Genomic DNA, 13,779 nt, shown 5'->3' on the forward strand with positions numbered 1-13,779 from the left:
CCATGCCGTGCTCCACTATATAAACTGGGGAAGGCAACAGTGCAAGGGATCCGGTCCGCTCCCCCACTTCTCGATTCCAAAAATACAGGCTCGCTCCTCTCCCTCTCTCCCCCTCTCGATCGAGCTCTCTGTCTATATTTCACTGTTGCCCAATCACCTCTCTGACTTGACCGTCGGAGGGTCTCCGCCGGAGCCACCTCCGATCAGTGTGGACTTCTCGTTTTTGCAGGTGCACGTTCTCCGGCGATCGATCGACGAGGCGATTGGCCGCAACAAGTAAAGTGGTGCGAGTGAGACCTGATCATTCTAATGTTTGGAGCTAGGGGTGTCTCAAGTCCCTATGCGATCCAGTAATGGCATGTGTGTGTGTGTGTGTGTGTGTGAGAGAGAGAGAGAGAGAGAGAGAGAGAGAGAGTATGTTTAATTTTAGGGTATAGTGGGTGAGAGAGATGCTGTATTTCTTCAGTAGTTGGACTTGACTAATTTATCTATAATAATTTTTGTTTCAAAATATAAAATATAGCATTTTATTATGTTTTTGGATGTAAAATAATTACTTAAGTCTAGTGTGAAAATGCAAAATGTATTCTCAAAATAAATGAAGCACATTGTTAACCAAAATTAGCATGTTCTGAAACACTTGTAGAACAAAAATTTAGCATGGGTTCTTCCCCACCATAAAAAATAAAAAATAAAGAAAGAAAGAAAGAAAGAAAAAAAAAGCCATCTGTCTTTCAATCAGTTGACCCATGAGAAAGAACTCTCGAGAATATTTCAATTTTTATATTCAAGGGTTTGCAGGTCATAGCCCAAAACATTTTACAGAAAAATCAGAGCACATATGTCAAGTGCCATGAAAGAGCTGTTCATGGGTGAGTTTTGAGTCGGCAGAAAATTAGTCAAGTTAATGAGCATAAGCAGGTTTTGTCCCGCTCAAGAGGTCATGTTAAAGCATTAGATATATTACAAATTTACTAACAATATCCAACTATCTTTAAGTATTAACTCTTAGACCTATATTGCTGTAATTATCTTTTTCTGTTAAATATCCTGTCATGATCATCTTGGATGCATGCGTTCTGTTGCCTCGTAGTTTTAGGTAGTGTACAGTGTTGGTTGCTGACGGAAGCTAGGATGGTATCTAATGAAAGACCATTTGAAAGAAATTTTAATGAGTAAAAGTAGGTAGAAAGATACTAATGTAACTTTGAGACAATACTATGGAATGAATCAGTTACATCCAATATGGAGCCCCTGATCAAATGATTATTTGATTGAGACAAATCAATTTATGGTGCTATAGACTTCGCATGTTTCTTGGATACCAAGATAACTAATGTGCCATGTAAATCCCTTCACAAAGAATTGATGTGGCAGCAAGGAAACAATTAGGTAGGGTACATTAAATGCTGGACCAGGACCTACCTGCGCTGATGGCGAACCATTACTTGACCCTAACCATTCACATGCCTTCAGTCTAATCGAAGACAAGTAGTTTTGGACCGAGCATATATCTGTTGGACTAGCCTAGCTCATACTTTAGTAATTGATTGACTAAGAAAGATCCTTGGTACCTAACCTTAAACATAGCGAAGACCTATGTAAAATGGTTAGGTTAGTCTATCTTGATTTAGTTGAAGCACATCTGTCGTAGTTAAAAGGTACATTTTGATTCATGATTGGAATTGGAATGGATTAAAATGAGAATTGGAATGGTCATATCTCCTCGATATGTTTGGTTTATGACCAAAATCGGATTTGAATGGAATTTAGGATATGTTCGATTGGGATGAGTTGGACTCTAGAATGAGTGAGTCTTATTCTTACTATTTGGTTGGAAGGAGTCTCATTCCTATTTCAATTCGAGAAGAATGGGAATGCCCCAATCCTTCTAGACTAAATCTCTACTTTTTCCTAATATTCAAGCTCCATTCCGATTTTGATTTCGATTCCAGTCATGAATCTAGGGATAAAAATGGGCTTGGACCAGGCCATTTTTGGGTCCGACTATGGGCTGGGCTTGAACAAAGTGGGTTTGGACTTAGATATAGACCCATTTATATTTCTAGTCGGGCTCGGGTATATCCTTGGCTCGACCTAAGCTTAACTCAGAATTTAAGCCCGAGCTTAAGCCCAATCACCTAAATGGATTGCCAGGCTTTTCTTCTTTCGAAAAGTCCTGATGGAATCCATGTGGATTAGGATTCTCAGTTCTCTTTCTCCTATGGAGCACAGTTACCTGTGGCAAGAATGAGGACATCGGAGCAATCGGCCGCTAGCCATGACATGTCCGTCATGGCCAAGTCCGTGTGCGAGATCGTCGCCTCCCGGCCTTCGCCATCTGTAAAAAGCTTGCATTCGACCTCTTCTGCTCCATTCGCCTCACCCATGATCATTAGGACACCATTCTCTCTAGTGTCTACTTCGACCTTGCCTTCTCTGACCTCGACGTTGCCACTGCCACCCTCTCTATCCTCTCCATCACGCCCCCCCACCTCCTCGCCCACCTTGTCTATGATGCCCACGACAAGATCGCTGCTTGCTTTGACTCCCTCCACCTCACTACCACCATTGCATCCTCACTTGCAATGACATCGTCCTCCTCTACGACATCTCCTCTGCACTTCTTGATTGCATCTTTGTCTAGTGGTGCTATATTATTGCTATCACCCTCGACCACTCCAATGCCATCATCCGTGCCCTCAACCTTCAGTGTGAGATAAATAGCTAATAGGGTTTATAGACTCAAGCTGGCGCAACCAGGTTTGAGCAAGACTTGGGCTTAGGCTCAAGCCAGGTTTGAATCTAGATTTGTTAAAAAAAATATTGGACCAAAGCCAGACTTGAAGTCTGAAATAAAATTCGAGCTGGGTTTGGGTAGAGATATGGATCCATCTGACTCGACCTAGTTCAAGCTTTACACAAATCAAACGCGTCGTGGAAATAGTCATTTTTATTTCTATTCAATCCATTCCGATTCCAACTGCCAATAAAATCTCCAAAGAAATAAAGATCAAGCTTTGAAGGATTAGCACATTTCTATTTTTTATCATTTTTAAGATCAGAATATTTCTGTTCGCCTCTGGAATTATGGTCGGGATGGGACTCTTCCCAGCAAAACTGTTAAAATGACTCAAATCTTGTGTCCAGCTTTCATAACTTAAACCTAATGCTTTTGGGGCTTTCGCAGCTTCAAATTAAGCTCCAAAGGATAACCTTTGACCGTTAAATTAACGACAGTAAGTACCTGAGAGAGGGTGGGTACATGATTGGAGATACCAATTACGACAACCTCGGTCATGGCAATCTGTTATCAGAATTTCTTCCTCGAGGACGGTCCAAATCCATGAGTTTACACCATAACTTTCTTCCAGGAGGACCAATCCGTACTTTCTTATGGAAATTAACGATTACGGCATCCCAATCACTGATGGCATCCTACGGTTCGGTGGTCCACGGAAATGCCCCAAAAAGCAAGGCGGTCGGTGGATCCGATTGTTCACCAACAGCAGCCGTCCGATCACCGGATCGTTTCTGGGTCTCTACACCGATGCTTTCGGTGTGGTAACTCACTCGCTGGCCCCACCCAAATCTCACTAAAATCACCACGGCATCTCGCTTGCACTCAGTCCGACGCAGCCAAAATCTCCTGAGATGTCCCTCTAGATCTTCCAGATCTTGGCCGAACCCAACTCCTACCCTTTAATTCCTCCTAAGATCAGAAAAAGTACCGTCAGAAAAAAATTTAATAAATCCTAGACTTTCCAACTACTTAAGGAAACCAGTCTTGAGTGGTTTAAAATTATTAATTATAAATTAAAAAAAAATTCTAACTTATGCAGAAAAAAATCATCTATCCCCTGTAATATATCTTTTGAAGTATAAAATTAAAAAATCTATTGATCAAAATAAATAATATCTTACCTATCGAATCTTTGATTGCAATAAAAATAATAATCACATTACAATAATTACTATAACAGAAAGATAAAAGATCTTTCTAATATACAATTGGAATGTTGCCAATACTTAATAATTATATAAGGAGAACAGAGAATGTAATTTGATTTATTTTTTTTTTATCATGCCAGACTGAGATATTGATTTATGCATATATAAAAATATTATTAATATTTTTTATAAAAAAATAAAAATTTATCCACGTTAAGCACTTAGAAAAACACAAACAGAACACATGAAACACCAGAATGCAATGGCTAAACCATCATGGGAATTTTATGATTATTATTCATTGCTATCAATACAATGTGAACAACAGCTATTCTAAATATTTGTTGTATATCAAAGACAAAAAAAAAAAAAAAATTAAACTGGACGAAGAATGATCATTATTTTGACTACAAATAGTAACAATAAGTTGATGTTGTAACAATCAGATTACGGTGTCATTGCATGATGTATTTACCGCTCTTAAAATACCTTTTTTTTTTTTTTTTCTAGTTGAGGTACAGGATACGAGCATAACAGCTACAGTACGTGGGTTCCATAAATGAGCTCATTAAAAGATTAAGATAATGGGACCTGGAACCTGGTAACGTCCGGATTCTACCGCTGCATCGAGGCTGTAATAAGTCAAGTAAAATAATAATATAAAACTATGTTAAAACAAAACTTAATGCAGCCCAACGTAGATTAAAATATCCATTAAACTGTAAAAAAGCGTGATAAAATTACTTTACGGAGAATATGGGTGGTGGTAAGAGGGAGGGGGGAGTGTGTTCTTCTCTCTCTCTTCTCTCTACCACTTCTTCTCAATTGTATATAGTTTAGGGCGGTGCTAATCATTCAATGCCCCCTACCTCCCTCCCTCTCTCTCTCTCTCTCTCTCTCATGCAGTCCTGAGGTATAAATGCTGCACACTCTCTTTTCCATCTATTGATGTATCTCTCTCTTCTCTGCCAAAAAAGATGTACCTCTCTTCATTTAGACATAGGCCTGTAAAGAGGCCTCTGAGCAGAAGAAGACAGTAAAAAAAGCAAAGCCCAAGCAGGAGAAAGATCACATTTTTTTTCCAATTGTTTCAATGGGAAAAGGCTTCAGTGGAGAGCAGAGGAGTTAAAGAGGGAGGAATCTCAAGTTGCTATCTTTCCTCTTCTCACTCCCCACTGTGTGGCTTGGGTGTGGTCTTGTGCCGGCTTCAGAGCTTTGAGTGTGGAGAAGAGAAGGCAAGTAGGGGGAGGCTTTGGCTTTGAATGGGTTGGACTGGGCTGCCCTGCTCTTCTCTGAAACCAAGGCACTTTTGCTGCTTCTCAACTTGCTGAGAGCAGAGGGATTCTCTGATTGCCTTGTCTTTTCAACCCCTCCTTGCAACTGGGTTTCTTGTCCTTTGAAGCCTTCGGTGTCCAATTCCTGGCCTTTCCTGTTGTTTGCCCCCCCACCCCACCCCAACTTGTGCCATTAATTTTTGGCCTTCACAAACCAATCCCGCCTTTGACCTGTGATCTTTGAAGTTATTTACCAAGGTTTATGCCATTAATTCTGTTAATCACCATGCGATCTTGAATTAGTATTGCTAGTTTAATATCATAAAAAGCTACCTTTTTTGCTTACTTTTGCTCCTGTGATCAATAAAGCTGTTGGTGTCTGGAATCAATGACTTCTGATATGAGCTGGGGGCTATGTGACTTTTGAGGATTCTCTTCTGAGATTTGTGGTTCGGTGAACCGGCTTTTGAATGAGGTTCTATGCTCTTGACCTCTTTATCCATGTGTGCTGTTCTATCAGGTATCTTGGAATTATTCTTTACACATTAGCTGACCCTTGTTATTCCTTTCTCTCTTTTTCTTAATTTCAGAAGTTATTGATCTCCAAAGTCTGTATCCCCTGCTATTTAACAAGTCACTTGTTTCCATTGACTGCTTATCTTTCTTCCTGGCTCCATTTGGATGGTCTTGTTCCATGCCATTGATGTCAATCTTTGTCACTGATATGGCTGTCTGTTGTTGGATTGATACTGTTCCGGATCACTGACATCAAATTTGAAAAAAGTGATCAACTTTGAAGTTTTCTTCTCCTACATCAAAAGAAGAGATCCAATTCAGATAGCTGCCTTTAAGATTTTGCTGTCAAGGAAAGAGATAGAGATAGATGGAAATGGATTCAAATGATAAGTGTGGGATGGAGAAGAGGAGTGGGGATCATTTGAACCACCAGACTTCTGGTATCTCTGCTAGCTGGCAATTCGGAACACCGTCCATGGGTGCTGTTCCAGCCAACCCTCCCATTGCCATGTGTCAAGGTGCTCCTATCACTTCCTCCTCATGCCCTTCGGTCACTGTGGTGGACTCCTTTGGTCCTGGCCCCTGGAACCACCCTGCCAATCCACAGAACTCGGGTTTTAGTAATGTTCAGACCACCATGAGTGCTTCCACTAGCATACCAATTGGAAAACCAGTCTCAGTGTCTTCTAGAGAAATGTTCCTGCCACCCATCCCGGGAATTCTCCTCCCAAGCCTCTCTCTTTTTCCTGCTGATTCTGCTTTCATCGAGAGGGCTGCGAGGTTTTCCTGCTTCAATGGTGGTAATTTTAGTGACATAACGAATGCTTTCGGCCCTTCTGAATCTTTAACTCCACTCTCTAATGCTTCAAGAGATGTCACGGGAGATCAGGTCCAGAAGAGTGAATTACACTTGAATGAGGTTCCCAGGGACATCGTTGTGCCAATTGGTTGTGGATCCATTGGTGGAAGTCCATTGAACAACCGAAGAGACCAGGGGAGCTCCCTAGTTGGGGGCTTGAGCAACGAGTGTTGGGAGGCCAACTTTTCTGAAGATGATCAAGAAAAGTCTCCTGAATTGACCAACACAGCTGGGAATTCTTCTTCCAGTGATCTTGCTGCAAAGAAGAGAAAAAGAACCGATCAGGTAGATCATGGCACTTTTTCTTCAGATAAAGTTTTGTTGTGACTATGTTTCTTTTCCTTCTTTTCTGCATTTAATTATAGCCAAGATTTCTGAGTAGATTTTGGATGGTAGGATATGGAATTGGACCAAGTACAGAGAGGCCCACAATTATCAACAGAAAACACAAAGGATACCACTGAAACTAAACAGAAAGTTGAGAAGAACAGCTCAAAGCCTACTGGAAAGCAGGTCAAAGATAGCACAGAAGGTCCAAAGGAAGATTATATTCATGTGAGAGCACGGCGTGGCCAGGCAACTAATAGCCATAGTCTTGCAGAAAGAGTAAGGTTCTAATAATACAGTTGCAAAAGTTTTCTTGTGTCTTGTTTTCCATGGTAGAAGCTTATTTGGTTTGGGTGGACCGATATTTGTTGCAGGTAAGAAGGGAAAAAATAAGTGAAAGGATGAAGTATCTTCAAGACCTTGTGCCTGGTTGCAGTAAAGTATGTTTAAAGAATATTTTGATGATGTTCATACTTAAAATTCAATTTTATATTCTTATTATGGCATGTTGAACTGTAGGTCACAGGAAAAGCAGTTATGCTGGATGAGATCATAAACTATGTTCAATCTTTACAACGGCAAGTTGAGGTATGTTTTCCTCTATAACCATAGTTCTAGTTTTGTTGTTGGACATGGAAGACTCTTTTTCTTTGACCCGAGTGAACATGAAGCCTTGCATCCATATCTTGTTCAATATCGTATATTACTAATCATTTAGAATGTGTTCGTTCACTCGTTAGGAGTTGTAGCTAATCATATATCTTTTCCCCCAGTTTCTGTCCATGAAACTTGCGACTGTGAATCCACGAACGGACTTCAACATGGAAGGGACTCTTTCAAAAGATGTATGTGATATGTCTCTTTTATTAATACTGTTTGATCTGCAATCATTTGATAGGATGTCTGTAGGATCAAAATTCGAAAAGACCTGGATACAAATGGTTTATTTATTAAGTTAAATTGATAAATCTGGTTTCCTTGATGCTTGTTGTCTTCAAATTTGTAGTGGTATGATTGGTTAATGCAGTCCGTTGCTTTGCATAACAGTTCTCTCAGACCTGCGGTGGTTCTTCATCTATGATTGGTTTCTCCCCAGACATGATTCTTCCTCAGTTGCATCCATCGCAACAGGGTTTGGATCAATTTGGGATCTCTGGCATGGGAAACCCTTCAGATGCAATTAGGAGAGCAATGAATGCTCAATTGACTGCCATGAATGGATTCAAAGAGCCTATGCCTCAGGTTTTCCTTCTTGACAAGACTTATTAGTCCACCTTATACATGAAGTAATGATTTGATGTCATATTTCATGCATCCTGAAATTAAATGATTTTGATTTTGCTTGGAAAAAAAAATTCCATGTATTTGTGCATACAGAATGAAATCATTTTCCAGAATCTAAACATGTGGAAAAATGTTGGAGTCTGGAAAACAAAAGGATTTTTTTTAAAAAAAAAAAAAAAGAGAACAGTGGAAATTATGTTAAAAATTTTTTTGTCAAAGAACACAGATAATTTATGTTAAAAAGAGAAGCTTTCAGAATATAAATATTTTTATGCTCTGTCGTCACTTCATTCACCAAAGAACCAATAAGTTGAACTGAAACTATTGTCAGCTTGAGCTGTTTACAATTAGTATATAATTGCATGGAGAATGAATTAACTTAGGTATTGAGTGGTCTTTCTTGCCCTCTGACTGAATCTTTCAACTAGGGTTTTGAATTAGATATCCACCTATGGCAGTTTTTTATGTTGATTCAACTGACACCAACTGCAGTATAATTTGTAAAGTAAATATTAAGCATGTCAAAAATTGCAACTATAAATTTACCTTTTATGTGAAGGAAAAGAAACTTGCTTCTTCAATTTCTCTTGATTGTCCACAACACATGACTCATACAAGGACAACAAATTTTCTCCTCCCATGCTCAAGTCCAGACTTGCTCTAATTCCAACTTCAAGCTCCTTATCTTGAACAACAATTGAAGGATCATATTTCCATTGTATACACTTGCATATACTGAAGTCAGAGAAATTTATGTTGTACTATTATGTGCCTCTGCTTTAAATATGTTGGCAGTGTTCTACCAGTACATGCTGTATGTTTAGCTAGAAAATTTGACTCATGTCCTATCAGAGTTTCTTTTTCTTAATATAATTCAACATTTGTCTTCCTTGTTAGGTTACATCTTAGTTTCTTTTATCTTAAAGAAGTTTCAGGTAGCAATTCCTTTGCTACTTTTTTTAAATCCTATTCTCTTTGTCCACCGTATCTAGCTTCAAACCATAATATTGATGAGTATAAAAATGTCTTTTTCTGTTCAAATAATTCAAATAAAAACTTATACTTCAGATAAAATGGATGATATACTCATCATCTCTTCCTCGAACTAGTATATCATCCATTTTATCTACTAGTCTTAAATAGTCACAAATAATTGTAAATATACAACTAAATTAAAGACGATTTTTTCCTAGCCAGAGATTTCCTTCTCATACTTTCTTATTCAAGAGTGTAACTGCTGTTGTTTGATCTCCTTGTTGGGATTCTGCCTCACAACCAAGTGTACAGAGAAGAGAGAGAGAGTTTAAATTACTAATCTTTCTTGCCATTTTGACAGTTATCATGAAAATTTTCCAACTTACTTTAATCTCTGCTAGGGTCTAGATTTTCCTGAAGGAAAGGCTAATGTTATCTTTAGATTATAATAAAGTAAAACTGGCATGATCTATTTCAAACTTACAATGCCAAATTATGCCTTTAGTTTCATCCTTTAAAAACTCTCTTTTATCACTAGCATGATAACCTTATGCAAAATGATAAATTATGCAGGTCTAGACCACCTAATTTTATTTTATGTCTCTGCAGATACCAGATGTGTGGGATGATGAGCTTCACAATGTCATGCAATTGAATTATAATGCCAACCCCCCTTTTAACTCAAAAGAGTTGAACAGTAAACCTCGTGATGGCTTCCCCATATAAAACCACGACAATGGCCGAGTTCCTTAGCTAACATAAAGTCTCCTTGTCTGGCTTCATGAGTTTGCTGCCAACATGTCATTCAGAAGTTGAGCTTCGGTTATCACATTTGATGCTTTTCAAGCCTCATGCTCTTGCAAAATGGTAACTAAGAGGCAAAGAGGAATGCATATGCTCATCTAATAGCTCAAGTGGAAGATAGCTTACAACGGAAGCATATGTTTTCAGAGCACTATCCAACATTTTGTTATTGTATAGCAAATTAAGAGCTGCTTGCCCTGCAGTTGGTTATATTAGTACTAGTTTCATTTCTTTTATTGGAAAGTGTTAAAGGACCCTTATATGATGAGACTGGTATCAAAAGCTTAGTGTGATGTAGCCAAAAAAAAATCCCAAATGGGTTTAGTGAAGTTCTCCTGTAAATCAGGTTCTTTTTTACATTTGAGTAATTTTCCTTTTTTGTTAATTTCAGCATGTCAGTAAATATGTTGTAAACAATGAGTCCCAATTTGTCTTTCCTATGTCCAAAGTCTCTGCAACTTCTATATATATTGTTCTTGTTCATATGTCAAATTTTGACTGAACTAAGGAACAAGAATATTAAATATTCCATGTTCTTTTGACAAAGCTATTTTTCCATCTCATTGGTATGGTGATCTTCAGGCATTCAACAGATCTGTTTGGTTGGCCAGCCAGCTTACTCATTAGATATCTTGCATGTGACTGCAATGGCATGAAGGTACAAGGATGAAAATGTTGTTGAGATATTATGGGTCCAAAAATTTGGGGATGGAAACACTCATCTTTATTGGTAGATACCAGAATTTTGAGGAACTTTATACCGGGAGCGACAGCCTATGCCATCACCTGCTTCCCTTTTGCATCATTCTTCCTTTCTCCAAAAACCAACTTTGATTGGTTTAAGAGAGAAGCAATATGAAGTGCTTGGTGAGCGTAGAGCAGAAGCAATTAGAAGCAACACTTCACCAACTGTAGTGCACCAGTAATTGCTCAGAGGTGCATCTTTATTGATCACCTTTATCCTTTTGTCTGAAGTCATTAGCTTGCAGACCGAATCCTTGCTGGTGAAAGGAAATTGATCATATGGCAATGGGGTCAGGCTGATGCTTAATTAGTGGTTCTTCGACCAATTGCTTCCAAAATGGAGGAATATCTCCCTGATGTCATGACAGGCTTTGGTGGACCAACTGAAATCCAACAAAGATCTAGTGGCGGTTGGCCTAAGACCACCTTTGAATACCAATGATCACATCAACATTAAGTCCTTAGCCTGAAGCTTGCAGCATGTGCCATGACTTGAGCTTTTTTAACTAATGAAGCTTTCAACAGTGCTGTGAAACTGAACCACTTGACACTATCCAGGCACCAGATTCCCACTAATTCACATAGGCCTTCCCCATTGGTCACCTCCAACTGAGGCAGTAGATGAGAAATAGAATAAAAACAACTATACCGTGTGCAGTTTAAGACAGACGATAAAGAGGTGGTTAGCTTCTTTATCACAAAATAAATGACTAAGGCTCCGTTTGGTATTGTTGTTAGCAGTAGAGTTTTAGGAGTTTTTATAAGTGAAGTTATTAAAAATAAAATTTTATAAATTTAGTTATTAAATAATAAATAATTTTTTTGTAAAAATTTTATTTTCAAAAATTTTACTTTTCAAAAATACTATTTTCAAAAGTTTCAAAAAATGCTACTGCCAACAGCAACCCCAATAGGATCCAAGTTCTGGAGGAAGAGTGGGTCGTATGTGAAAGCCTATTCAAGTTAGGCCATTGCATCCTAATTATATTCTCAATCATTCTCTAGTGGTTTTTACCAAACAACTCCATTCTTTCTCTTTCTCAAACATTTGTGAAGAAGGTGATGGTGGGTCTATCCAACCACCAGTGTCCTGCTAAGCCAACATGGGGTTCCTGACAAGAGGGCATAGAAGGCTCCACAGCTGCATTATAAGTGCTACAGCAAGGACATGTCATGATCTATATCCAACTGTCAAGGATTAATCATGTGGACACTCATCATAAGTTTCTTGTTGGATGTGGGTGACTCTTAAATGATTGGTGTCCTCCAGAGCAGTACTATATATGATGTGAAATTAAGCTCCAGATAATATGACACTATGCTAGAAGTAACCTCCCACAACAATTGTTATATTTCATGAGGCTCCCTGCCAGATAAGGATTCATCAAACTCATGTTATAAATAATGAGTTCCAGTTGGAATGCACATTAACAAACAATTCCTCATACCCCACAATAGTTAAAATCTTCATTCAAAAAATTATCTTGCTAAATATTTCTTGACACCCTCCATTTGGTTTGTCTTCATGGATCTCGGCCCATGATCACGACTGGATTCGTAGAGAAAAATATGCCTTTTTCCTGCTCGAACTCCACCCTCCCTTTGAACGTTCGCAGCATGTTCGACTAAATTCCCCACCCAAACCTGTTCTCGTGGAATGCTGTCCTCTGACCATCCTCCAAGTCCGGCCACCGCTCCGATATGGAGAAAATCTTTGACTTGATTCCTGAGAGGGACGGTGTCTCGTGGAATTCCCCCAGTGTGGCGTGGTGGAGCATTCAAAGCAATTGTTTGGAGCGGTGTGGCGTCCTGGCGTGATGCCCGTAATCGTCTGTTTGGTGGGACTTACAACTTGTGACGGTAAAGCTGTGGCACAGAAATTTCCAATGCTGTTACTGAAGGTGTTTTGAATTCTGTAGGGGGGATAGGAAAGCTATAGCTTCAGATAAGCTTTTTAGTGCATCCAATACCCTGAGAGATAAATGTGATCAGGTACATTCCAGTGCTTTACTTATTCTTGGTTATTGATAAGTGATCAATCCCATTATCTTCCTTTTCTGGCAGGTTTAACACGAATTGCGAGGTCATTCACTGATATAGGTCTGAAAAAGGAACAAAAATTCTTTTAAAGTGAAAATCAAAAAGCCAAAGTAGGATGGGCCTCCTCCTACTAACGGATCTATCCATCTCATGACTTAAAACAAAATTTTAAAAAAAAATATGAAAATATGTGAAGCATGGTTTGTGAGGCCATCCATCCATATCCCTTTCTTCTTCCTTATCAAGCCATCATTCGCTCTCCGTCCATCTCTAAAGCCTTCTTATCCTAAAGTCCCTTTCTCCTCTGAATCTTCTTCCTCACAAAGGCATATGTTCCAAATGTGTATCACATGGACATGGACTATATATTAATGAATATCATATTCTGAAAATTATGTATCAATTTATTATAAAAAAAATAAAAGACTAATTTTTGTTTCTGCATAGAAAGTCTATAAATTGTAATCGATCCTAACTTTCTAAATTCGATGCTTTAGGCATGTAAGCAAGCAGGTAAATTCATGTGTTTTCGTGTTTAGCTTTAAGTTATCTAAAGTAATGAGACAGACATGAATTAACAAAATTCGATCAAATTATCTGGTGTAAGATATGCTTCTTATCCTACTCCATTGTCGAATTGTTAAAAGATCACTTTTTGGCCGTCTTCCTGTAAACTTTGTTCATCTCACAAAATTTTCATGATAAGTTGTTATCATGAATGGTTACAAAGATAAATTTAGATTTAATATTAAATTAGGTTCATATAATTAGGATCCAGTTGATTCCTTAATTAGTCTATTTGATTCTTTTTCCTTCTTCTTTATGGAGAACTTGTAGTGACAACAAGCTGAAAATTCTATGATAACTCTTGGCAAGAAACTTCGCCGCTCAAATTTTCTCCTTCCCTTCCTTTTGTCTTCCGTCGACCACGAACTGGATTCTGAAGCAGAATTGCATTATTGGGAAATTTCTATATCATTATTGGAACTGTCATTTCTTTGCAAA

The 13,779-nt window shown here is 38.5% G+C and overlaps 1 protein-coding gene and 1 pseudogene across 3 annotated transcripts; one reads left to right on the plus strand and one right to left on the minus strand.

The window, feature by feature from the left end:
- Positions 1–2,390, minus strand: part of LOC105050922 (uncharacterized) — a 52,373-nt pseudogene extending 49,983 nt beyond the window's left edge.
- Positions 2,391–4,819: 2,429 nt separating this feature from the next.
- On the plus strand, positions 4,820–10,456 carry LOC105050661 (transcription factor bHLH49). 3 transcript variants are annotated; one of them, XM_010930772.4, is made up of 8 exons: positions 4,820–5,700; positions 5,816–6,885; positions 6,997–7,206; positions 7,302–7,367; positions 7,447–7,515; positions 7,701–7,772; positions 7,975–8,169; positions 9,796–10,456. In XM_010930772.4, exons 2-8 carry the CDS (start codon positions 6,109–6,111, stop codon positions 9,910–9,912), a joined length of 1,506 nt encoding a protein of 501 aa, XP_010929074.2. In that variant the 5' UTR covers positions 4,820–5,700; positions 5,816–6,108; the 3' UTR covers positions 9,913–10,456. The 3 variants fall into 3 exon arrangements, with proteins under 3 accessions (XP_010929074.2, XP_073098928.1, XP_019707739.1); XM_073242827.1 differs by having other exon boundaries at positions 4,820–6,885; XM_019852180.3 differs by lacking the exon at positions 7,975–8,169 and having other exon boundaries at positions 4,820–6,885.
- Positions 10,457–13,779: the final 3,323 nt, after the last annotated feature.

Source organism: Elaeis guineensis, chromosome 8 (genome assembly GCF_000442705.2).
Source record: "Elaeis guineensis isolate ETL-2024a chromosome 8, EG11, whole genome shotgun sequence".
NCBI classification, from domain to species: Eukaryota; Viridiplantae; Streptophyta; class Magnoliopsida; order Arecales; family Arecaceae; genus Elaeis; species Elaeis guineensis.